Source organism: Geotrypetes seraphini, chromosome 2 (genome assembly GCF_902459505.1).
Source record: "Geotrypetes seraphini chromosome 2, aGeoSer1.1, whole genome shotgun sequence".
Taxonomy (NCBI): Eukaryota; Metazoa; Chordata; class Amphibia; order Gymnophiona; family Dermophiidae; genus Geotrypetes; species Geotrypetes seraphini.
Genome location: NC_047085.1, coordinates 9424583 through 9450993, shown reverse-complemented (window position 1 = coordinate 9450993; position 26411 = coordinate 9424583). Strand labels below are relative to the sequence as shown.

General features: G+C 48.4%; 1 protein-coding gene across 6 annotated transcripts in view; it reads right to left on the bottom strand.

Moving 5' to 3' along the window:
• Positions 1-26411, bottom strand: part of MFSD3 (major facilitator superfamily domain containing 3) — a 340339-nt gene that overhangs the window by 279215 nt on the left and 34713 nt on the right. For all 6 annotated transcript variants that reach the window (XR_004538496.1, XM_033935195.1, XM_033935198.1 and 3 more), the window contains one exon: positions 7636-7745. Coding sequence is in view for 5 of the 6 variants with exons in the window: in XM_033935195.1 (XP_033791086.1) it covers positions 7636-7745 (110 nt within the window). In the remaining variant the exon portion in view is untranslated. The remainder of the gene's footprint in view (positions 1-7635; positions 7746-26411) is intronic.

Below are 26411 nucleotides of genomic sequence, written 5' to 3'. Positions count from 1 at the left end.
AACCGTCCCGCACCACCTCCAGGACCCACTGATCGGACGTGATCTCGGCCCATTTGGGGAAAAATTCGCGCAGCCGGGCCCCCACCGGAACCAAAGGGGGCTCCGGCAAGGCGTCATTGTGCAGGACGGGAAGCGGGGGAACCGGCGGAGGGATTCCCTGCCCCCCGACGGGCCCCCCGAAAGGGCTGCATGCGCTGGAAGAACCGACCCCGGGAAAATCCCGGAGACTGGAAAGAAGCAGCCCCACGCCCAGGGCGATACTTGCGAAAATCCCGCAAACGCCCCCGGGCCGCACCCTCCCGAGACGCCGGGCGGGCACGGTCCTCCGGCAGACGGGGAACTTTCGAGTCCGACAGAGTCTGAATCAACTTATCCAAATCCTCTCCAAACAAAAACGACCCCCGAAAGGGAAATTTAGTAAGCTTAGCTTTGGACGCAGCATCCGCCGCCCAAGCGCGCAGCCACAACACACGCCTTGCGGCCACGCCAAAAGCCATAGACTTAGCCGAGATCCGCACCAAGTCATATAGAGCATCTGAGAGGAAAAAGGCCGCCATCTCAATCTTCGCTACCTCCTGATCCACCAGAGACCAGTCGTCAGACTCTCGATCCAAGACCCGCTCCGCCCACCGAAACACGGCGCGAGCGACCAGTCCCCCACAAATAGCCGCCTGGACCCCAAAGGCAGAGACCTGAAAATTTTGCTTAAGGATGCTCTCCAATTTGCGCTCCTCAGGTTCCCGCAAGGCAGAACCGCCCTCAACAGGCACGGTATGCCGCTTGGAAATTGCCGAGACCACCGCATCCACGACCGGCGAAGCTAACGTAGCCCGATCCCCTTCAGGAATGGGATACAGGCGAGCCATGCTGCGCGCCAGCCGAAACGGCGTCTCCGGCGTTTTCCACTGCTCCAGAATAATATCCCGAATATCCTGATGCATAGGAAAAGAGCGGGAAACGGAACGGATCCCTCGTAACAGAGGGTCCCCCACACGCGGAGTCTCCGGCGGCGCGTCCTCAAAACGCAAGACCGAAGAAACCTGCTGAATAAGGTCAGACAGCTCATCTTTCTGAAAAAGACGCACCACGGACGCCTCGTCACTGGAGAACGGGAAATCCGACAACCCGCCGCCAGCATCCGTCCCCTCCAGAGAGTCCTGGAACTCCTCAGAAGGGTCCAGGTCCTCCTCCAGACCGACCCGTTCCTCCGACCACAAAGTCTCGTCCCACGACACCCGCGGACGCTTGGACAAGGGAGGCGGCGGAGGGGACGTCACGCCAGACGAAAGAGGCAAAGCCGCAGGGAGCGCGGAGGAAAACCCACCCCCCGAAACCCCCTGGGCGCAACCGGGACCCCCAGCCGCCTGAAAATAGGCTCTGCATAAAGAAAAGAAAAATTCAGGAGAAAACCCCCCCGAGGGTCCCAAGGGACTCCCTGCCACAGCAGGGGACCCAGCAGAACCTTGCCCCTGCATAGTCAAAACAGGGGGAAGGTCACCTGAGGTGGAAGACAAAATGGAGGGGCCAGACAGAGAAGATGGCAGTTTTCCCGCCAAAAAAGTTCCCTCCATAGCCTGAAGCGGCTGAGAAACCTGAATAGTCTCAGCCGCTAAAGCAGGCAAGCCGGCATCAGCTGTCAAAAAATCAGCTGAGAGGGAATCCTCTAAAACCCGACCGTCGGCGGTTTGGGGATTCCCTCCGTGGGCGGACGGAGAAGACCGGGCTTCCCCACCGTTCCCTGCCGACTCGCGAGGCACCATCGGCGGGGAGCTCTGGGCGCCTGCAGCCGCTGCCGACGGAGCTCCTCCACCGCACCGGCCTGAACACCGCTTGCACAGGCCGGCCGCGAGTGCCTCGCGTCTGGAGCACAATGAGCACTTTTTCCCTTTAGAAGTGCTCATTGCTCCATACGCGACCTAGCTGCAAAAAAGTGCCGGTTAGTTGAAAAAATACAGTAATACAGTTTTCTTAAAGGGATACAACCCTCCAGACCAGCACTACCTCAGGATTTTTTTTTTTTTTTTTTTTACAGAACAGACTCCACAGGCTCTCAAAGCAATATGCCTTGCTTGATTTAGGGGGCAAGGGATACTGCTGAGGCTCCTCTAAAAAAATGTGGGGAGGTGGAGGAAGTGGGGGGAGGGACCCCGCTCGTGACCCGCCGGGTTTGACACCCCCGAGGTCGGACGAACCCCCAAACAGAGTCCGCCCAAGCTCCGTCCGGCTAAAAACAGGGACAATAAACCCCCTAAACAAATTCCAACAGCCCTACCAAGGGAGATGGGTACAGATCACTCAACACCTGCTGGAGACTGAAAGAAGACTGAGGGAAATAGAGAGGAGGGGCTAGGATATACTGTCCCAAAGTTTTGTTTTCAGTCTCCACCTGCTGGTCATGATTAGATATATACCCATTCGTAAAGTTAACCTCTACTGGTCTGGAGAGTGCTAAAGAATAGTCGATTATTCCAGTATTCTGGGCTGTCTCCATTTATGGCTTTAAATAGTAGGCAGTAGAATTTGAAGAGTACTCTTGCTTGGACTGGGAGCCAGTGTGTTTCGAGGTATTCCTCTGTGATATGGTCGTATTTCTTCAGCAAGTAGATAAGTCTTAGAGCTGTGTTTTGTATTGTTTGAAGTTGTTTTATCATGTTTGCTGGGCATGGGAGATATAGTATGTTGCAATAATCTATTAGTCCTAGGACTAGGGATTGTTCCACGAGTTGAAATTGTTTTCTGTCGAAGAATTTTCAAACTTGCCTTAGGTTTCTCATAACTTCAAATGATTTTTTTTGTGTTTTATTGATTTGGCTGCATGGTACAGCGTCTGTCTATCAGCACTCCCAGGAGTTTTAAAGTGGGTTGAATGGGGTATGAGACTAGGTTTGTTATGGTTATGGTTTTGCTGTTTTCTAGTAGAATGAAGTTTGTTTTGTCTGGATTTAGTTTTAGTTTGTGTTCTTTCATCCATGTTGCTATAATTTTGAGTGTTCTGTGTATTGTGTCTGCCATGGAGGGTATTGGTTGGTCAAAAGGAAGGAAGATGGTAATGTCGTCTGCATAGCTGTAAGAGGTTAAGTCTAGTTTATCTAGGTGGAAGCTGAGGGAGGCAATGTATAGTGGCGCTATAAAAGATTTAAAGAAGAGCGACCAAGATGGTAAAGGGGATGGAACTCCTCTCGTATGAGGAAAGACTAAAACGGTTAGGGCTCTTCAGCTTGGAAAAGAGACAGCTGAGGGGAGATAGGATTAAAGTCTACAAAATCCTGAGTGGAGTAGAACGGGTACAAGATTTTTTACTCCGTCAAAAATTACAAAGACTAGGGGGACACTCGATGAAGTTACAGGGAAATACTTTTAAAACCAACTGGAGGAAAAAAAATTTCACTCAGAGAATAGTTAAGCTCTGGAATGCGTTGTGGTAAGAGCGGATAGCGTAGCTGGTTTTAAGAAAGGTTTGGACAGTTTCCTGGAGGAAAAGTCCATATTCTGTTATTGAAAAAGACACTGCTTGCCCTGGATCGGTAGCATAGAATGATTCTACTCCTTGGGGATTCCGAAGTCTTTTGCTACTTTTTTGGGATTCCGGAATCCTGCTATTCTTTGAGATTCTGTATGGAATCTTGCTACTCCTTGGGTTTTGGCCGTGAGAACGAGCTACAGGGCTTGATGGACCATTGGTCTGACCCAGTAAGGCTATTCTTATGCTCTAAAGTTGTTAAATTGCAAGAGTATTGTGAAAAACTGCAAGAGGACCTTGCGAAACTGAGCATCAAAATGGCAGATGACATTTAATGTGAGCAAGTGCAAAGTGATGCATGTGGGAAATAAGAACCCAAACTATAACTATGTGATGAAGGCAGTGGCGTACCAAGGGGGGAGTAGGGGGGGGACAGTCCACCCCGGGTGCAGCCTTAAGAGGGGTGCACAGCCGGCCAGGTCTGGAAAATTCAGCGGTGAAACAGCTCCCTTTCTCCCTCCCTGCCCCTTATCTTCTGGGTGCTTCCCCCCCCCCGCCCGCCCACCAACAGGCCCAGTACGACAAACCTCTCTGCCCTGTGGCCGCGAGTCTAAATTATCTTCTTATAGCAGCTGGAGTATTGAGGCTGCATGTGGCTGCCGTAAAGGTCATCTCTGACGCAACCGGAAGTTGCATCAAAGACAATCTTTACGGCAGCCATATGCAACTGTAAGAAGGTAATTTAGACTCGCGGCCACAGGGCAGGGAGGTTTGTCGGACCGGGTCTATTGTCGGGCGGGCGGGCGGGGGGAAGAAGTGCCACGAAGGTAAGGGGCAGGAAGGGAGAAAGGGAGGAAAGGTGGAGTGGAGAGGAAAAGACGCTTAAGGGAAATGGGTAAAACAGAGGGGGGGAGAAGGATGCTGAAAGCACATGGGGAAGACGGGGGGAGAAGGATGCTGAAAGGACATGGGGAAGACGGGGGGGAGAAGGATGCTGAAAGGACATGGGGAAGACAGAGGGGGAGAAGGACGCTGAAAGCACATGGGAAAGACGGGGGGGAGAAGGACGCTGAAAGGACATGGGGAAGACGGGGGGAGAAGGACGCTGAAAGGACATGGGGAAGACAGGGGGGGGGAGAAGGATGCTGAAAGCACATGGTAAAGACGAGGGGAGAAGGACGCTGAAAGCACATGGGGAAGACGAGGGGAGAAGGATGCTGAAAGGACATGGGGAAGACAGAGGGGGGGAGAAGGAAGCTGAAAGCTTATGGGGAAGACATGGGGGGAGAAGGACGCTGAAAGGACATGGGGAAGACAGAAGGGGAGAAGGACGCTGACAGGACATGGGGAAGACGGGGGGGGAGAAGGACACTGAAAGGAAATGGGGAAGAGAGAGTGGGAAGAAGGACGCTGACAGGACATGGGAAAGATGGGGGGGGAGAAGGACGCTGAAAGGAAATGGGGAAGAGAGAGTGGGGAGAAGATGATGAAGGGAAACAGGGAAGAGAGAATGGGGAAAAAGATGCTGAGGGGAAACAGGGAACAGAGAGTGGGGAAAAGATGCTGAAGGGAAACGGGGAAGAGAGAGTGGGGAAAAGATGCTGAAGGGAAATGGGGAAGAGAGAGTGGGGAGAAAATGCTGAAGGGAAACGGGGAAGAGAGAGCGGGGAGAAAATGCTGAAGGGAAACGGGGAAGAGAGAGTGGGGAGAAGACGCTGAAGGGAAATGGGGAAGAGAGAGTGGGGAGAAGACGCTGAAGGGAAATGGGAAAGAGAGAATGGGGAGAAGATGCTGGAGGGAAATGGGGAAGAGAGAGTGGGGAGAAGACACTGGCAGGGAAGAAGACAGAGATGCCAGACTATGGGGGAGCGGAGGGAAGAAGATGGGTGCCAGACCAATTTGGAAGGGGGGAGAAAGGGAGAGGCACAATAACAGAGCTAATGGAAGACGCAGAGAGAAGAGAGACAGTGGATGGAAGGAATTGAATGAGAACATGAGGAAAGCAGAAACCAGGCAACAAAGGTAGAAAATAAATTATATTTCTTTTTTTGCTTCAGGATAAAGTAGTATATTAGTTGTGTTGATAAAAATTTATAAACAAAGCCCTGCCAGCTGAACATCTCTTTCTCCAGTTCAGCAGCCAGAACTTTGATTTATAAGGATGGAATAAGCTAAATATTGCAGTACTGCGGCTTGTATGGATGCTGCGGGGATGGGGACAGGGCGGTGAATGGGATGGCGGTGAAGGGGACGGTGCAGTGACGGGGACAGATTTTTTCCCCGTGTCATTCTCTAGTGCTCACGTCAAAAGCTTCCCTCTGACTCAGCTTCCTGTTTCTGCTTTTGACTGAGCACCACGTTGTCGATCTGAAGTTCTGTTGATGCAAGGGGTAGAAGGAGGCCCGATGCCGATCTTAAGTGTCATCGCGGGGGGGTGGGGGGGTTGCAGATCTTGTTGCCAAAATCAGAAAGGTGAGGAAGGAAGAAAGATGGGCCTGTGGTGGATAGAGAGATTGAGAGAAGGGGGCAGATAATGGAAGTGGGGAGAAAGGGGAGAGAGAAGAGGGCAGATGATGGAAGTAGGGAGAAGGGGCAGATGATGGAAGTGGGGAGAGAGAAGAGGGCAGATGATGGGGGAAAAGGATTGAGTTAGGAAAATACTGGAGGGGTGAGGGAAAAAGGTGGTGAGCTGTAGGTAGACAGTAAAAAAGGAAATTGATGAGAGGGTAGTAAGAACGTAATCTAGATGGATGCAGAAAATAAATTGAAAAGGAAAATGAGGGAAGAAAGGGATTGCAGAAGAGAGGAGTGGTAGAGGGAAGGAGAGGAGAGAGATGCCAGACCAATGGGGGTGAAAGGAGAGATGGAAGGGGGAGGCATACAGTTTCTGGAAGGGGCATAGAAGGAGAGAAGATGCCATATAGGGAGGGGCAGAGATATGGCAGACAGTGGATGAAAGGAAGACAGTAACAAGAAGATGAGAAAAGCAGAAACCAGAGAAGACAAAGGTAGAACAAAAATTTTCTATTTATTTATTGCTTTAGGAGACATGTGTCATTGTTTCTGTGGTGTTGCATTTTATGCAGAGTCCAGCTTCTTGCTGGTTCAATTTAATCTTTGTCTATGTATTTCTATTTTATCCCCCCTTTTACAAAACTGTGGAGCGTTTTTTAGCGCCAGCCGTGGTGGTAGCAGCTCTGATGCTCAGAATTCTATGAGCATCAGAACTGTTACCACCATGGCTAAAATCCACATTACAGTTTTGTAAAAGGGGGAGGGGTTAGTTTGTGATGACATATTCCATACTAGACGAAGGTGTTTTCTGTGTTCTGTGTGTTCGAAAGACATGGTTTTCTGTTAGGATTGACGGTGTAGGATTGATCTGTACTAGTCTGGCTTGTTTAGTTTTACAATGGGTGTATTGATGTTATACTGCTCACCGCAATATGTAAGATGCTGCCTTTTCCTAGGTACTCATGTGTGACGTATGGCTTGTCACTAAAAATCATGTTTTTCGTACAGATGGGGGGGAGTGCCAAAAATGATGGGCCCCAGATGTCGCATATGCTAGGTACGCCACTGGATGAAGGCACCTATGTTCGGAGTTACCATGCAGGAAAAGGATCTAGGTGTCATCATTGAGGATATGATGAAACCCTCAGCTCAGTGTACAGTGGTGGTGGCTAAGAAAGCAAATATAATGTTAGGAATTATCAGGAAAGGCTTGGAAAACAAAGATGAGAATGTTATAATACTTTTATATCGCTCTATGATGTGACCACACCTTGAATACCTATCACTCCATATACTCAAGGAATATATTTGGGTATTTCACCATGGGCAAGTTACATTGATCAGATATATAACCCTGGCCCACAAAGGGTATCTCAGTATGAGAGGAGTATATTGGTCCAAACACACCCTGCCCAGATTCCAATTATCCCACCTTATGGAGGAAAAAAATGATAAGCTCCCTAATGCAGTGCCTGCATGTTCAAGCCCCTGCTACTGTTGAAAATCTGACACAGCCCTGAAGAGTTAAATTACTGCTGTATGTGAGCACAAAGTTGGAACTGAGGCAATCTTATGTATCCCTAAGTACAGCCAATCAGTTTCTGATCTTATCACACACCAACATATAGCATTCCCACCCGTATAACATAATACCATAATACCTGGATTCTCTCCTCTGCTCTCTGTGTACAGCTCATCATTAGGCTAAATGTCAGCGTGGTGAGCAGTCCTCCTATAAAATGCTGAACAACAATGCTGAGGACTGCAGCAACTATAAGCGATTCATGCCCAAGAGGGAAGTTGCATCCATGAAAGAGAACCACATCCAGAGTAAAAAGAATTAACAGTTTCCACAGATGGATCAAAGTCACATCCCAACAAGGACATCCACGTCCAAAGAGGATTATAGCCATATCCATGTACCAGAACCATGTGCAAACAGGAATGGATGACAAGTCCAAGAAGAGGTTGGAGTCATAATCAGATAACAGCCACAATGAGAAGATCCAATCATGTTATAAGAATCGTAAGAAAAAAAAGAAAACCGATGTTAGTCAATTGGTTCAACTGAGAGAAAGCAACAAAACCAGAGCTGCCAAATTATCCAGTCCTTGGCTGGAGATTTTTGGGAGGAGCGGCCTAGTGGTCAGAGCAGTTGCCTCAGTACTCTGAGGCTGTGGAATCAATCCCTATGACCCTGAGCAAGTCACTTAACCTTCCATTGCCTCAGGTACCATAGTTAGATTGTGAGCCCACCAGGATAGGGAAAATACTTAAAGAGTAGCTGAGAGAAGAAATTGTATATCACCTTGAACTTCTTCAAGATAGGGTGGTAAATCAAATATCAACAAACAAACATGTTTTGCCAGTCCTGATTTTGAACTTACATCCCAAAGCAGTGTGGAATTTATAGTGTCTGCCCATTGAAATCAGTGTTGCAAGTTTGATAATGTAGCAGGATGGGGTGGTCAGAAATCCACAATGGACCCAAAATCTTCAGCTTGGAACTGGGTAACTTGGCATCTTTGAAATCCACTTAGTTCAGCACTAATTACCAATATTCATAAAATATAGGATCCTGTCAGGTTTTAAGGGTTACCAAATTTGGGAAAAAGATGTAACTACCATCCGCTAAACACAAACATCAATTATGTCTTCATTTGTCTATATCCAGCAGCAATGCAAGTAATCTTTTTACTTAATAAGTAGAAATTAGGTTCTTACCTGCTAATTTACTGTCTTTTAGCTTCTCCAGACCGGTATCAGATTAATCTTACAAGTGGGTATATATCTCATCATGACCAGCAGGTGGAGACTGAGACAAAACTTTGGAACTGTACATATCATGAGACCCCTCCCTAATTACCTCAGTCTGTCGAATAGCCAAGCAGAACTAAGAACTATATACAGAAAGACAAACAAGACTCCGAACAGGAGTATCAACAAATAAAAACAAATGTTTTTGGAAAATGCAAAGAAACAAATGCAAATAGCAAAGGTCCCCACAGCTCACCAGCTACGCCAGCCAAGCCACAGCCGCTGTTCTTAATCTCCCCAGCCCTAGAAAAATACTAGAAACCGATCGAAAATGAAAATCTGAACATAAGAACATGATAATAGAAAGGGTGGTGAAGTAAAGGCTGCTTTGTTTACCATTGGAATAACTACGAGATGGTATTGTATCTTCCAAAACAGACAATATTTGTTTATTGTTAGTATAAAAACTTACAGTATTACAGCAGCAGAGACATATCAGAAAAATATATTGTCAGTTCAGAATATGCAATGGAGAGAAGAACTTGCACCCATATGCTTAGCAGGGGGCTAGCAGATCCCCGTAGCATAAGTAAGTGAATCTCTCTGGCTTTACCTAAAATGCACGTGTTTTTTATACAGAGAAATTCTTCCTTTGTTCCAAAAAGTACATCCCCGAATTATGGTTATGTAATTCCCTATTGGTACATAAAATAATGTATACCTAACTCCTCCTCTCAGTCCACGCCTCTCTCACCTCCACCCCCCCTCCCCAGTAGGGGGGGCCTTGCAGAAACAGAGAACTCTTGGTGAACTTTCTCCAGCGCTGAGATCTTTATCACTTTGCAGATGCTAATTAGTGGTTTTACAATTCTGTGCATCTTCAGGATGGTGTCCTTCCTTGTATGCTGAAAGTTGACAAAGGAGACCTTTCAACAATCCAGCTGCTTGGTTCCCATAACTTGGTTCAGAGACAGGGAGCAAATGTTTTGGTACCAAGTTCTCTCATCTCGCTACACCCACATCGTCCTGCAGGGATCCTTGATCATTATAAAAGTTTTATGGCTTTCCAGGGTGCCTGGCATATGAAGTCATACAGCACTGATAACAGTTCAGCAGAACCTTGGAGAAATATCCTCCCAGCAGGGAATGGAGACATAAACGTTGTAGCAGAGGTCAGCTGGGTTAGCATTGCAAAGGCTGCATGTGTTCACAGACAGCAAGGTACAGGCTGGGCCTGGCTATGGGAAAATATAGGTCTGTAGTGTCCAGCATACACAAGTGAGGCCAGTATGTCCAGTTGATTCATCTGTATGTCCAGGTTATCCATGTTAGTGGGTTCCTATAATGTTCTGGAGAAGCTAAAAGAAAGTAAATTAGCAGGTAAGACCCTAATTTCTCCTTCTTTAGCACTCTCCAGATTAATCTGCTTTCCTCTTACAAGTGGGACATACCAAAGCAGTCCCCATCATGAGTAGGACCCCCGAAGGGCTGACACCAGAACACATGCAACAAACACCATGTCCCGACACGCCTGAACATCCACACAGTAGTGACCGACAAAGGAATGTAGGGAAGACCAGACCGCCACCTTACAAATATCCACAGGAGGCACCAGCAAAGACTCAGAACATAAGAACATAAGCATTGCCCCTGCCGGGTCAGACCAGGGGTCCATCGTGCCCGGCAGTCTGCTCCCGTAGTGGCCCCCCAGGTCCATGACCTGTAAGTGCTCCTAGCCTACAACTTCCATACCCTGTTCGCCTAATGTCCAGTGAAGTGACCCTCTATCTGTACCCTGCTATCCCCTTTGCTTCCAGGAAGTCATCCAGTCCCTTTTTGAACCCCATTATTGTACTCTGTCTTATCACCTCTCCTGGAAGCGAGTTCCAGGTGTCCACCACCCGTTGAGTGAAGAAGAACTTCTTTGCATTCGTTTTGAATCTGTCTCCTCTCAGTTTTTCTGAATGACCTCTTGTTTTTGTTGTCCCCACTAGTCTAAAGAATCTGTCCCTCTCCACCTTCTCTATGCCTTTCATGATTTTATAAGTCTCTATCATGTCCCCTCTCAGTCTCCGCTTTTCCAGGATAAAGAGTCCCAGCTTGTCCAACCGTTCGGCATATGAAAGGTTCTCCATGCCCTTTATCATCCTTGTTGCTCTCCTCTGGACCCTCTCAAGTATTGCCATGTTCTTCTTAAAGGTATGGCGACCAGTATTGGATGCAGTATTCCAGATGTGGGCGCACCATTGCTCGATACAGTGGCAGGATGACTTCCTTTGTTCTGATAGTGATACCTTTTTTGATAATGCCCAACATTCTGTTTGTTTTCTTTGAGGCCGCTGCACATTGCGCCGCCGGCTTCATTGATTTGTCCACCAATACCCCCAGGTCTTTTTCTAGGTTGCCTTCCCCCAGTTCCCTCCCTCCCATCGTATAGCTGTACATTGGGTTCCCCTTCCCTATGTGCAAGACCTTATATTTCTCCACATTGAAGCTCATCAGCCATTTTTTAGCCCACTCACCCAGTTTGTCCAGGTCGCTCTGCAGTTCTTTGCATTCCTCAACAGTTTTAACCCTGCTGGAGAGTTTTGTGTCATCCGCGAACTTGATAACTTCGCACTTTGTCCCTGTTTCCAAATCATTAATGAATATATTGAACAGCAGCGGTCCCAGCACTGACCCCTGCGGAACACCACTCGTGACACCTATCCAGTCAGAGCAGTGCCCCTTTACTCCTACCCTCTGCTTCCTGGCCGCCAGCCAATTTTTGATCCATCTTTGTACGTCCCTTTCCACCCCATGGCTCCACAATTTCCTCAGCAGGTGTTCATTGGGGTACCTTGTCGAAGGCTTTCTGGAAATCCAGATATACGATGTCTATGGGGTCACCTTGGTCCAATTGCTTACTTATCCCCTCAAAGAAATACAGTAGATTTGTCTGGCATGATCGTCCTTTACAGAAACTATGCTGGCTTGTTCTCATCAGATTATTTTTTTCTATATGCTCATTGATACATTTCCTGATCAGTGATTCAGCCATCTTCCCCAGAACTGAGGTTAAGCTCACAGGTCTATAGTTCCCCGGGTTGCCTCTCGATCCTTTTTTGAAGATTGGTGTAACATTTTCTATCCTCCAGTCCTCCGAGATTACCCCTGTTTTCAAGGATAGGTTGCAAATATGCCGCAGTAACTCCGCTGTCTCGTCTCTGAGCTCTTTCAGTATTCTCGGGTGGATCTTGTCTGGGCCTGGAGATTTGTCAGTTTTTAATCTATCTATCTGCCTGAGAACATCTTCGAGACTTACCTCCATGCATGATAATTTTCCGGTTCCGGCACGTTGGATGTGTCTTCTTTTGTAAAGACCCACGAGAAGAACTTGTTTAGTCTATCAGCCACCTCTTTTTCCTCTTTCACCACTCCCTTCCTGTCACCCTCATCCAGAGGTCCCACCTCCTCCCTCGCTGGCTGCTTCTCTTTCACGTATCGAAAAAATGGTTTGAAATTTCTTGCTTCCTTGGCTAGTCTCTCCTCGTACTCTTTCTTGACTTTTTTGACCACTGGGTGACAATCTTTTTGATGCCCAAGAAACTGCCCGACCCCGAGTAGAATGAGCCTTGAGAAAGTACGGAACAGTCTTTCTGAAGAAGATAAGCGGAAGCAATGGTCTCCTTGATCCAACGCACAATGGTAACCTTAGAAGCGCCACCCCCCACCACCACGAGGACCCGCTAGAAGGACAAAAGGATTATCTGATTTCCTGATCTCCTGGGTCCTGCACAAGTAGGCGCGAAAGACCCTCTCAACATCCAATTTGCGCAACTGTTTCTGCTCAGAAGAACCTGCCTGACTACCCAGGACCGGGAGGACCACTGACTGATTGACATGAAAAAGAGAAACTATCTTTGGCAGAAAGGAAGGAACAGGCCATAACACTACCCGCTCCCTAGAAAATTTGAGGAAGAGAGACCGACAAGAGAGAGCCTGCAACTCTGAAACACATCTAGTAGAAGTAATAGCCACCAAAAAGACCGCCTTAAGAGTAAGGGCCTTCAACGTGCAGGCACCAAAAGGCTCAAACGAGGGGCGCACAAGCCTGGACAGGACCAGATTCAAATCCCAAGAGGGAACAGACAGTCGCATGGGAGGCTTGAGCAACTTGGTCGCCTGCAAGAAGCGAATGACATCAGGAATGGCAGTCAGACGCTGACCCCGTAATAACTCACGAAAGGCTGAAAGGGCCGCAAGCTGAACCCGGAGAGAAGACCAAGCCAGGCCCCTGTCCAGGCCATCCTGCAAGAACTCTAAGATGTTAGGCAAGGAAGCGCGAAAAGCAACCACTCTTTGTGCCGTACACCACTCCTCAAATATACACCAAACTCGCACATAAGCCCTAGAAGTGGAAAATCTGCGGGACCCCAAGAGAGTGGAGATCACTTTGTCTGAATACCCATTCTTACCTAGGTGAGACCTTTCAAGAGCCAAGCTTGTAAGACAAAAAAGACTCAGCTCGAACACGGGAATGGGGCCCTGAATCAGAAGATCGTGCGAAAGAGGAAGAGGATCTGACACCAGGTGCCTTACCAGATCCTCTTACCACAGTTGCCTGGGCCAATCCGAAGCCACCAGAACCACCAGGCCTGGGTGACGAACAATATGGAGAACTCTGACCACTAATGGCCACAGAGGGAATACATACAACAGCCCCTCCGTTGGCCATGGTTGAACCAGAGCATCCAGACCCTCGGCCTGACCGTCTTTGCGATGACTGAAGAAGATGGAAGTTTTGGCGTTGACTCCTGTGGCCATCAGGTACATTAGGGGCTGACCCCAAGACTGCACTATCAACTGAAAGGTCACGTGGCTTAGACACCACTCTCCAGGATCTAATGTGTGACGACTGAGGAAGTCCGCTTAAACATTCTCCACTCCAGTTATGTGGGAGGTCGAGATGTCCTGAAGATGTGACTCTGCCCAGAGCATGAGCAGAGTCACCCCCTGTGCCACCTGAGTGCTCTTAGTGCCCCCCTAACGAGTGACATAGGACACTGCCGTGGCAATGCCTGACAGAACCTGGACCAATTTGCCTGATAAGAAGGCGTGGAAGGCTAACAGCGCCAGATGGATGGCTCTAGTTTCTAGAACATTGATCAACCAGGACGCTTCCTCCATGAACCGGGTGCCCTGAGCTGAGTGATCTAGACACTGAGCTCCCCAACCGAGAAGACTGGCATCTGTGAGAAACACCATCCACTGTGGCTGATCCAGACTTGTCCCTTAAACAAGATGGGAGGTGTGGAGCTACCACCTCCAGAAGGGCATACTGAAGAGGATGCATGTGGGCCCAAGCCCACCTCATCATGTCGAGGGAAGCCGCCATTGACCCCCTAGAGACTTGGATGAAATCCTGCGCCCGAGGACACCGGGACGCCATAAGAAGGCAAATTTGAGAGTGTAATTTGCTTACCCAGGTCTCTGGGAGGAAGAACTTCCCCAAGGAAGTGTCAAACACCACCCCAAGATACTCCAGGCGCTGCGAGGGGGCCACCCGGCTCTTGGCAAGGCTGACATTCCATCTCAACGACTACAGGAACTCCACCACCCGAGCCGTGACCTGGCTGATCTCCTGGAGGCGAAGAGGGGAATCAGTGAGAGTTAGCTCCACCCACCTCCTGACTATACCACTGAAGCTCTCCCTTAAAAGGGGAGGGGCCAACAGCGTAAAGCCATTCGGCGCGCGTCGAAGGCAAGCGTTAAAGGCGCTCGCCTTAGCAAGAGCGCCCTTGCAAAGGGCCTTGAGAAGGGACAAGCCACCGCTAAAGGAGAGCAGAAGGAGACCATAGCAGGCGCAGAAGGAGACCACAGCAGGCGCAGAGAACAGGTACAACAGGTACAGAGGACACACAACCAGGCATACACAGAGGACACAGCAGATACAGAGAACACACAACCACACACTGCTAAAGGAGAGCAGAAGGAGGACACAGCAGGCACAGAGGACAGCCACAGCCAGGCAGGCACAGAAGACAGCCACAGAAGACTGGCAAACAGGCAGTAATAGAAGCAGCAGACAGAAGCAAGATGTTGAGCTACCCAGATTTCTGCACTGTCTGCCATATGTATGACTACCTCCCATCTGGGAGGCGGTCTTACGTATGCACTCAATGCGGAGAACTGGAGAGCCTGAAGAAACAAGTCAGACTCCTGGAGGGTAGAGTACTGGAACTTCAGGCACTTCAAGCAGTGGAGGAGGGAGACAGAGATACAGACAGAGATACAGAGAACATCAAGACAGAGGAAGCAGAGAACAAGACAGAGGACACCATCGAGGAAGAAGTCCGAGAAGGAGAAGTTCATAGAGGAGGCATACAGGGAGGCTGTGGAAAATCACCAGCAACAGTGGAACTGCCGAATTACATCTACAGTGTGGACCAGCACAAAGAAATGGGTAACACAGCAGCGAGAATGAAGGACACAGACCTGCGGCTGGAGTGATGGACATACACCAGGGACAAGGACCTGCTGCTGGAGAATCAAGAGGAGATAGAGAAGACAGCAATCGTCGTGGGGGACTCCATCATCAGACAAGTCGACAGCCACTAGAAGACTGGATCGGTTGGTGACCTGCCTACCGGGAGCCAAGGTAGAAGACATTGTGAGCCGCATCGACAGGATCATTGACAGTGTGGAAGAAGAAGATACGGCGGTGGTGATCCATGTGGGGATGAACAAAGTGAGCAACAGGAACTACAACAGAGAAGTACTGAAGGACCAGTTCCAGATGCTAGGAAGGAAGCTGAAGACCAGAACACAGAAGATAGCATTCTTGGAGTTCCTGCCGGTGCCCAGGGCTGATGAGAAGAGGCAGATGGAGCTGCAAACAGTCAACGCATGGATGTGTTGCTGGTGTGAGGAAGAAGGATTCCACTTCGTGCGCAACTGAAGTTTTTAAACTAGAAAGAAGGGGAAAGCCGAAAGTCGACCGAGAGAGAGAGTCGATGGTTCAGGAACCGGTATATCCAGAGGATATCGTACAAAAAGATAGAGGGAAAGACTCACTGGATCACAGGCAAGACAGATCGAAAAGGACACAAGAGGGAAGGAAATGCAAGAAAGGAACAGGCGCAAACACAAGGAGTCTTAGGAAAAAGATGGGTGACTTAGAAGCTATGGCACAAAAAGATAACGTTGATATCATAAGCATCATGGAAACATGGTGGAATAAGGAAAACGTCTGAGACACTGTGCTACCGGGATACAAACTATAGAAACATAGAAAGATGACGGCAGAAAAGGGCTACAGCCCATCAAGTCTGCCCACTCTTCTGTCCCACCCCATAAAGTCTGAGTGCTAATGACCCAGTTCCTTAGCTCGACCCCCGTAGGGATCCCACGTGGATGTCCCATTTATTTTTAAAGTCGAGTACACTGGTGGCCTTGACCACTTGCACCGGAAGTTTGTTCCAGTGATCTACTACCCTTTCTGTAAAGAAATACTTCCTGGTGTCACCATTAAATTTCCCTCCTCTGAGTTTGAACTGGTGCCCCCTTGTGACCGAGGGTCCCTTGGGGAAGAATATATCGCTTTCCGCCTCGACACGACCTGTGATGTACTTAAACGTTTCAATCATGTCTCCCCTTTCTCTACGCTCCTCAAGAGTGTAGAGATGCAGTTTGTCCAGTCTTTCCTCGTATAGGAGATTCTTGAGTCCGGAAACCATTCTAGTGGCCATTCGTTGAACTGACTCAGCTCGAAGCACGTCTTTTTGGTAGTGTGGTCTCCAAAATTGCACACAGTATTCCAGGTGAGGTCTCACCATGGTTCTGTAGAGCGGCATTATGACTTCAGGTTGACGGCTGATGAAGCCTGTATTGATACATCCCAACATTTGCCTTGCCTTGGATGAGGCCTGCTCCACTTGTTTGGCAGTCTTCATGTCTGAACTGACGATCACACCCAAGCCCCGTTCTTCTGAAGTCCTAGCTAGTGTTTCTCCATTCAAGGTGTAAGTTTTGCATGGATTTCCGCAGCCGAGATGCATGACCTTACATTTCTTAGCGTTGAAGCCCAGCTGCCATGTCGAGGACCAGTTTTCCAACGTGATCAGATCCTGCGTCATACTATCCTTAAGATTGTTTTCACTTACTATATTACACAGTTTGGCGTCGTCGGCGAACAGTGTTACTTTACCCTGAAGCCCTTGGGTCAAGTCTCTTATGAATATGTTGAAAAGAGATGGTCCCAGGACCGAGCCCTGCGGCACTCCGCTAGTTACCTCCGATGTCTCAGAGAGGGTGCCGTTGACCACCACCCTCTGAAGTCTTCCACTCAGCCAATCATTGACCCATGCAGTTAGCTTCTCGCCTAGACCCATCGACTTCATCTTGTTTAATAGTCTGCGGTGCGGGACACTGTCAAACGCTTTGCTGAAATCCAAGTACACTATGTCCAGAGACTCTCCCAGGTCCAGCTTTCCCGTCACCCAATCGAAGAAGCTGATAAGATTGGATTGGCATGACCTACCCCTAGTGAATTCATGTTGACGGGGATCCCTTAGGTCTCCCTCATCCAAAATCGTGTCTAATTTTCCTTTAAGTAGAGTTTCCATGAGTTTACACACAATTGATGTGAGACTCACTGGTCGGTAGTTCGCAGTCTCTGCTCTGCATCCCTTCTTGTGCAGAGGAACGACGTTAGCTGTTTTCCAGTCCAGGGGGACTCTCCCCGTACTTAGGGAGAGATTGAAGAGCATGGCTAACGGTTTCGCTAGAACATCGCATAGCTCTCTGAGCACTCGTGGGTGTAAATTGTCCGGCCCCATGGCCTTGTTCACCTTGAGTCTTGACAGTTCTCTGTAAACATCAGCAGTTGTGAACTCAAAATTCTGAAATGGATCTTCCATGCTTTGCTTTGTTTCAAACCGAGGCCCGTTCCCTGGTGCCTCACAGGTAAAGACAGAGCAGAAGTAATCATTCAGCAGTTTAGCTTTATCTGAATCTGTTTCCACATAACTCCCGTCTGGCGTTCTAAGGCGTACTATCCCATTTGTGTTCTTCTTCCTGTCGCTAATGTACCTGAAGAAGGATTTGACCCCTTTCTTAATATTCTTCGCTAGAGTTTCTTCCATTCGAAGTTTGGCCTCCCTGACTGCTGTTTTGACCGCTGCGGACTATTCAATGTTCGCTTCTTTCTCCCCGGTGCGCTTGTATGAGAGAAATGCTCTTTTCTTCTCCTTGACGCGGTATGAGACCTCATCAGTGAACCATTTGGGTCTCTTGTTTCTTTGTTGTTTATTTACCGATTTAATGTAGCGGACAGTTGCCTCCTGAATGGTCGATTTCAAGGTTGACCACATAGCTTCCACATTATCGGTTACTTCTTGAACCTGTAGTGTCTGATGAACGAAATCTCCCGTGCGTTCGAAGTCAGCGCCCCGGAAATTGAGTACCCTTGTTCTTGTTTGAGATCTAGGGAAGCCTTTCCTAAGGTTAAACCATACCATGTTATGGTCGCTGGTGGCTAGCGTTTCTCCCAATGAGACCTCCGAGACACTTTCCCCATTCGTAAGTACTAGGTCCAGGATGGCTTGGGCCCTTGTAGGCTCTAGCACCATTTGTTTGAGCTGTACTCCCTTCATAGACGCTAATATCCTCCTGCTGTCACAATTTGTCGCTGAGAGTGTGTTCCAGTCTACATCAGGCATATTGAAGTCTCCTAATAGAACAACATCCCCCCGCAAGGTGATATTCTCAATATCTTCAATTAATTCCGCGTCTTTGTCCTCCGATTGTCTAGGAGGTCTGTATACCACACCGAGGTACAGGCATTTTTCTCCGCCTCTGGCCAGGTTTGCCCAGATGGATTCCCCGGTATACTTAACATCCGTGATCCTGGTTGTCTTGATGTGCTCTTTGACGTAAAGTGCTACCCCTCCTCCTAGCTTACCCTCTCTGTCTTTGCGAAGCAGGTTGTATCCTGGTATAGTCATATCCCACCCATGAGAGTTTGTGAACCATGTTTCGGACACAGCCACCACGTCTAAGTCTGCATTAACCATTTCTGTTTCCAGTTCTAGAAGTTTGTTCCCTAGGCTGTGTGTGTTAACATACATAGCTCTCCACTCTTGATGTTTACTGAGGTCCTGATGAGTTAAAGTGTCTCCTAGCGAATCTTTTGTAGTAAGGGTACTTACCTCGGACTTGGAAGCGGAGTTTTGGTTCGCCACCTCAGGATTGTTACTTACTGCTCTGGTGTAAAAGTGGGTACCCACCCCCGACTTACCTAGTTTAAAGCCCTTCGAAGTAGGCGGGCTAGTCAGTGTCCGAAGACGTTCTTACCTCTGTTGGTCAGGTGGAGTCCGTCTGGTCCCTGTAGTCCCTGTAGTGCCTCACCGTGATTCAGGTATCCGAAGTTCATTTCCTGGCACCATCGTTGTAGCCACTCATTCGTCTTCAGGATACGTTCGTCCCTGTCCCTTCCTCTGCCCCTAACAGGAAGAATTGAAGAGAATACTACCTGTGCATCCGTCTGCTTCAGCCTCCTTCCCAGAGCTCTGAAATCTCTAGCTATATCCTCCATGGTGTTCTTGGCAGTGTCATTCGTTCCGACGTGGATGAGCAGCATTGGGAAGTGATCCTGGGGCCTGAGAAGTCGATCAAGACAGGTGGTCACATCTCGCATTCTGGCTCCAGGTAGACAGCAGACCTCCCTCGACTGCATATCCGGTCTGCATATTGGTCCCTCGGTGCCCCTCAACATACCGCAGAGACAGAGTGGCTCAAAAAGGTGGGGGCATTGCCATATACATCAAAGAGGGAACTGAATCTACTGGAGAGAACACACCACAACTGATGGATAAGTTAGTCTCTAGGGTCAAAATTCCAGGAACAAATGGTCTGGAAATGAAGATCGGCATCTACTAACGACCCCCAGGGCAGTCCGAAGAAATTGTCGGAGAAATGACGGATGAGATTAAACGCAACTGCAAGGGAGGCAATGCAGTTATCATGGGTGACTTCAACTATACAGGAATAGACTGGAACCTAGGCACCTCCGGCTGCGTTAGGGAGACCAAGTTCTGGGATGTTGTAGGCGATTGCTTCCTGGAACAACTTGTCAAGGAAAATACTAGAGGAAATACAATTCTGGACTTAATTCTAAATGGCTTACGAGAACTGGCACAAGATGAAGAAGTAGAAGGAATGCTGGGAAACAGCGATCACAATATGATCCGCTTAGATCTGGACGCAGGGGAGAAACATTGGTCCAAAACAACAGCCACGGCACTGAACTTCCGAAAAGGGAATTACGAAGGGTTGAGACTCATGGTAGGGAAGAAGATTAAGAATAGGATAAGCACTGTAAAAACACTAGAGCAAGCTTGGTCCCTTTTTAAGGACACAGTCACCGAGGCGCAAAATCTATATATACTGTGTATCAACAAGGGATCCAAGAGGAAAAAGAATAAAGAACCGGCGTGGCTTACTGTAGAGGTGAAAGAAGCAATCAGAGACAAGAAATCTTCGTTTAAGGAATGGAAAAGGTCAAAAACCAACGAAAACTGGAACAAGCTCAAACATCATCAACACAGGTGCCAGAGGGCGGTAAAAGGGGCCAAAAGAGACTTCGAGGAAAAAATAGCCAAGGAGGCGAAAAACTTCAAGCCGTTCTTTCGATATAACAAGGGGAAACGACCCGCGAAGGAAGCTATTGGACCGTTGGATGACCATGGAATAAAGGGAGCACTAAAAGAAGACAGAGCAACTGCTGACAAACTGAACAAATTTATACAGTATACAAGAACCCATCAGGCTATATGCTGGAATGAAGATGAAAAGTTGACAGGATTGATAGGCTTAAGAGTGATAAATCCTCGGGACCAGATGGCATCCATCTGAGGGTCATCAAGGAACTGAAAGGGACCATAGCTGAACTGCTTCAATTAATAGCCAATCTGTCGATCAAATCGTGTAAGATTCCGGAAGACTGGAAGGTGGCGAATGTTATGCTGATCTTCAAGAAAGGTTCGAGGGGGAGATCCGGGAAACTACAGACCGGTGAGTCTGACCTCAGTACCGGGTAAGATGGTAGAGGTGCTGATAAAGGACTGCATCATTGATCACCTTGAAGAACATGGGCTGATGAGGACCAGTCAGCATGGTTTTAGCAAAGGCAGATCATGTTTGACGAACTTGCTGCACTTCTTTGAGGGAGTAAACAGGCAGATAGACAAGGGTGACCCGGTCGACATTGTATATCTGGATTTTCAGAAGGCATTTGCCAAGGTTCCGCATGAACGACTACTTCAGAAAATTGTGAGCCATGGAATCGAGGGTGAAATACTCACGTGGATTAAAAATTGGCTGGAGCATAGGAAACAGAGAGTGGGGGGGGGGGTAAATGAACAATACTCGGACTGGAAGAGCATCATTAGTGGGGTGCCGCAGGGCTCAGTGCTTGGACCCGTGCTCTTCAACATCTTTATAAATGATCTGGACATTGGTACGACGAGTGAGGTGATTAAATTTGCGGACAATACGAAGTTATTCAGAGTAGTAAAGACGAAGGGACTGTGAAGATCTGCAACGTGACATAATCAGGCTCGAGGAATGGGCATCGACATGGCAAATGAGGTTCAATGTGGATAAGTGTAAAGTGATGCATGTAGGTAACAATAATCTCATGCATAAGTTCAAGTTTATTTATTTATGATATACCGTCTATCAAAACAAATGTCTAAACGGTGTACAATATAAAAAAAATTGTAGAAAACGGTTAAAATGAGTAAATAAAAACAATATTTCGTCATATATTAAAATACTAGGCAAATTCACATTAATGTACATGAGACAGAAGGGAAGGTGGGAAAGGATTAGTTGTTTAAAATACATCGAAGCAAAATTAATAAAAAAAGAGGAGGTAAAAGGGGAATGACAAGACATTAGGGAGGGGATCGCTTCAGAAGAAGCGTTTGATGTTTCAGAGCTTCACAAAAATTAAAAGTTTGAGAAGCGGAAGCTGGTACTAAAGAGTAAAGTTTTGAGCTTGGTTTTAAATTTTCCAAACGAGTTCTCTAATCGAACAACTAATGGGAGGGCATTCCACAAAGAAGGGACAGTAACTGAAAAAATGGATTTACAAGTAGTATCGTAAAACAGTTCGCATATTGACGGAATGGAAAGCAGGTTTTGATTGTTAGATCGGAGGGTCCTGGGTGATGAGTATTGGATCAAAAGTTTATTTATAAATGTTGAAATGCTGGTTGGTTAGAGTTTTTTGTTTTAAAGGTGAGGAGCAGTATTTTATAAGTGAGACGATGAGTAATAATAATAATAATAACAGCTTATATACCGCAATACCTTGAAGTTCTATGCGGTTTACAAAGATTAAGCAAAGGTACAAATTGATTGACTTTAAGAGGGGAGGAAGAAAGAGGGTTAATAGGACAGAAAATCCATTTTGAGTAATAGGTAGCCAATGTGCTTTACAGAGGAGAGGAGTGACGTGATCAGATTTTTTTGTATGACAGATTAATTTGACAGCAATGTTTTGCAATAGTTGAAGACAGTGGAGTTCTTTCTGGGTTATACCTTACAATAATCAAGGTTGAAATTACAAGAGAGTGAATTAGAATATTGAGAGGGGGAATCAAGAAAAGAAGAAAGAGCAGAAAGAGCTTATGAAAACATTTCTGCATAACTGCACTAATATGTTGGTGAAAGGCAAGGTCCTTGTCTAAAATGACTCCAAGAAGTTTGACTTTACTATCCGTTTGAACTGAGGAGGAATCGATACAGATAGGTAAACACAAATACAAGTTATCAATACAAGGCGTCACACCATTTTTTCAATAACAGCTCCCCAATCTTGGAATGACCTCCCACTATTTCTTAGAGAGGAAAAGAACTTAGATAAATTTAAATCCAAACTCATGAGTTTCCTTTTTAATGATGCTTTTAATGAATAAATTTCAAAGACTTGCTTACTTTTCACTTTGTATATTAATATAAATTTTATCTGTTGCCCTTCCTATTGTTCTTTCCTTAAATGTTTTTACATTAATATTGATTGTAACCCATTAATGATTTTTCCCTCGCCTTGAAATTACAGTGGTGCCTCACACAACGAACTTAATCCGTTCCAGGAGCAAGTTTGTTATGTGAAACGTTCGTTGTGTGAAACGCGTTTTCCCATAGGAATACATGTTAAAAAAAATAATTCGTTCTGTAGCATAAAATATGCTAAGATGACATAAAAAAAGATAAATTTTTGGTTATTATTTTTATTTAGATACATCTAAAAACATAATTGTTTTTTAAAACAACACACATTTTTTAAATTTAAAGACAGACTAAGTAGAGTCTAATTTTACAGTGAGAGGGCAGAGTCTCAGCGGCAAAAACTGGGACTTAACTGTTCATTTTTATTTTTTCTACCGTGTTTCCCCGATGATAAGGCAGGGCCATCAAATAAGACAGCCCCCCCTTTTTAGAAAAAAATGTAAAATAAGGCACCCCCCCGCAAATAAGCCACCCACCGATACCTGCGCTTACCCGAATCGGGTGGTACGGTGGGTGACTCCGTGTGGTCCCTGGCACCCCCGACACGATCGGGGCAAGAGGGAGCTCAAGCCCTCTTGCCCCCCCGACTCCCCGACACGATCGGGGCAAGAGGGAGCTCAAGCCCTCTTGCCCCCCCCGACTCCCCGACACGATCGGGGCAAGAGGGAGCTCAAGCCCTCTTGCCCCCCCGACTCCCCGACACGATCGGGGCAAGAGGGAGCTCAAGCCCTCTTGCCCCCCCGACTCCCCGACACGATCGGGGCAAAAGGGAGCTCAAGCCCTCTTGCCCCCCCCGACTCCCCGACACGATCGGGGCAAAAGGGAGCCCAAGCCCTCTTGCCCCGCCGATTCCCCAACTCCCCGACAATATCGGGCCAGGAGGGAGCCCAAGTCCTCCTGGCCACGGCGACCCCCTAACCCCACCCTGCACTACATTACGGGCAGGAGGGATCCCAGGCCCTCCTGCCCTCGACGCAAACCCCCCCTCCCCCCAACGACCGCCCCCCCCAAGAACCTCCGACCGCCCCCCAGCCGACCCGCGACCCCCCTGGCCGACCCCCACGACACCCCCAACCCCCTTCCCCGTACCTTTCTGTAGTTGGCCGGACAGACGGGAGCCAAACCCGCCTGTCCGGCAGGCAGCCATCGACGGAATGAGGCCGGATTGGCCCATCCGTCCCAAAGCTCCGCCTACTGGTGGGGCCTAAGGCGCCTGGGCCAATCAGAATAGGCCCGGGAGCCTTAGGTCCCTCCTGGGGGCGGGGCCTGAGGCACATGGGCCCAACCCGACCATGTGCCTCAGGCCCTGCCCCCAGGAGGGACCTAAGGCTCCCGGGCCTATTCTGATTGGCCCAGGCGCCTTAGGCCCCACCAGTAGGCGGAGCTTTGGGACGGATGGGCCAATCCGGCCTCATTCCGTCGATGGCTGCCTGCCGGACAGGCGGGTTTGGCTCCCGTCTGTCCGGCCAACTACAGAAAGGTACGGGGAAGGGGGTTGGGGGTGTCGTGGGGGTCGGCCAGGGGGGTCGCGGGTCGGCTGGGGGGGCGGTCGGAGGTTCTTGGGGGGGCGGTCGTTGGGGGGAGGGGGGGTTTGCGTCGAGGGTAGGAGGGCCTGGGATCCCTCCTGCCCGTAATGTAGTGCAGGGTGGGGTTAGGGGGTCGCCGTGGCCAGGAGGACTTGGGCTCCCTCCTGACCCGATATTGTCGGGGAGTTGGGGAATCGGCGGGGCAAGAGGGCTTGGGCTCCCTTTTGCCCCGATCGTGTCGGGGAGTCGGGGGGGCAAGAGGGCTTGAGCTCCCTCTTGCCCCGATCGTGTCGGGGAGTCGGGGGGGCAAGAGGGCTTGAGCTCCCTCTTGCCCCGATCGTGTCGGGGAGTCGGGGGGGGCAAGAGGGCTTGAGCTCCCTCTTGCCCCGATCGTGTCGGGGAGTCGGGGGGGCAAGAGGGCTTGAGCTCCCTCTTGCCCCGATCGTGTCGGGGAGTCGGGGGGGGCAAGAGGGCTTGAGCTCCCTCTTGCCCCGATCGTGTCGGGGAGTCGGGGGGGGGGCAAGAGGGAACCAGGCGGAGAGAGGGCAGTTAAGCGCAGTGCCTGCGCGGAAGGATGCAGCTCGGGCGACTTCGTTGTGTGAAACGAAGTTCGTTGTACGGATCAAGACATAAAGTTCGTTGTGCGCAGCGTTCGCTGTGCGAGGCGTCCGTTATGCGAGGCACCACTGTATATGTATAAGTTAAACTATGTATAGCAAAGTTTGTATTTATTAGTTTTAATTCATTTTGAATATTGTTTGTTAGATTTGTCACCCCTATTTAATTATTTATGAAATTGTACATCGCCTAGAAAATGTGATAGGCGATTAATCAAATTTTTATAATAAACTTGGAAACTTGGATGTCCGGGGCGGTACTTGGAGAGACCTCTCAGGAACGAGACTTAGGAGTTCTGATCGACAAGTTGATGAAGCCGTCCGCGCAATGTGCAGCGGCGGCGAAAAAGGAGAACAGAATGCTAGGAGTAATAAAGAAGGGGATCACGAACAGATCGGAGAAGGTTATCATGCCGTTGTACCGGTCCATGATGCGCCCTCACCTAGAGTACTGCGTCCAGCACTACTCGCCGTACCTGAAGGACATGGTACTACTCGAAAGGGTCCAAAGAAAAGCGACTAAGATGGTTAAGGGCCTGGAGGAGTTGCCGTACAGTGAGAGATTAGAGAAGCTGGGCCTCTTCTCCCTTGAAAAGAGGAGAATAAGAGGGGACATGATCAAAACGTTCAAAATACTGAAGGGAATAGACTTAGTAGAAAAAGACAGGTTGTTCACCTTCTCCAAGGTAGAGAGAACAAGAGGGCACTCTCTGAAGATAAAAGGGGATAGATTCCAAACAAATGAAAAGAAGTTCTTCTTCACCCAGAGAGTGGTAGAAAACTGGAACACTCTTCCGGAGGCTGTTATAGAGGAAAACACCCTCCAGGGATTCAAGACAAAGTTAGACAAGTTCCTGCTGAACCAGAATGTATGCAGGTAGGGCTAGTCTCAGTTAGGGCGCTAGTCTTTGACCAGAGGGCCGCCACGTGAGCAGACTGCTGGGCATGATGGACCACCAGTCTGACCCAGCAGCAGCAATTCTTTTGTTCTTATGTTTTGCGCGAATCAACCAGGTAAGGATGCATCAGAATGCCTTCTGTCTGCCAACGCGACAACCACCATACCCTTGGTGAATGTCTGGGGAGCTGTGGCCAGACCAAAAGAAAGCGCACAGAACTGAAAGTGCTGGCCCAAGATCGTAAAACAAAGGAACGCTGATGGGAGGTCCAGATTGGAATGTGCAAGTAGGCCTCTATCAGGTCGAGAAAGGTGAGATACTCCCCCAGCTGAACCACCAGAATCACCAATTTTAGAGTCTCAATGCAAAAAGACGGAACTGTGAGAGCCCTGTTGACCCCCTTCAAAACTTAGATGGGTCGAAAAGTCCCCTCTTTCTTGGACACTACAAAGTAAATCAAGTACCTGCTGGTGCCTGACTCTTGAGGGGGCACTGGAACCACAGCTCTGAGATCTAGCAATCTTTTAAGGATCTGGCGAAAAACCTGTTTCTTCCACGCTGCATGACAAGGAGAAGCCAG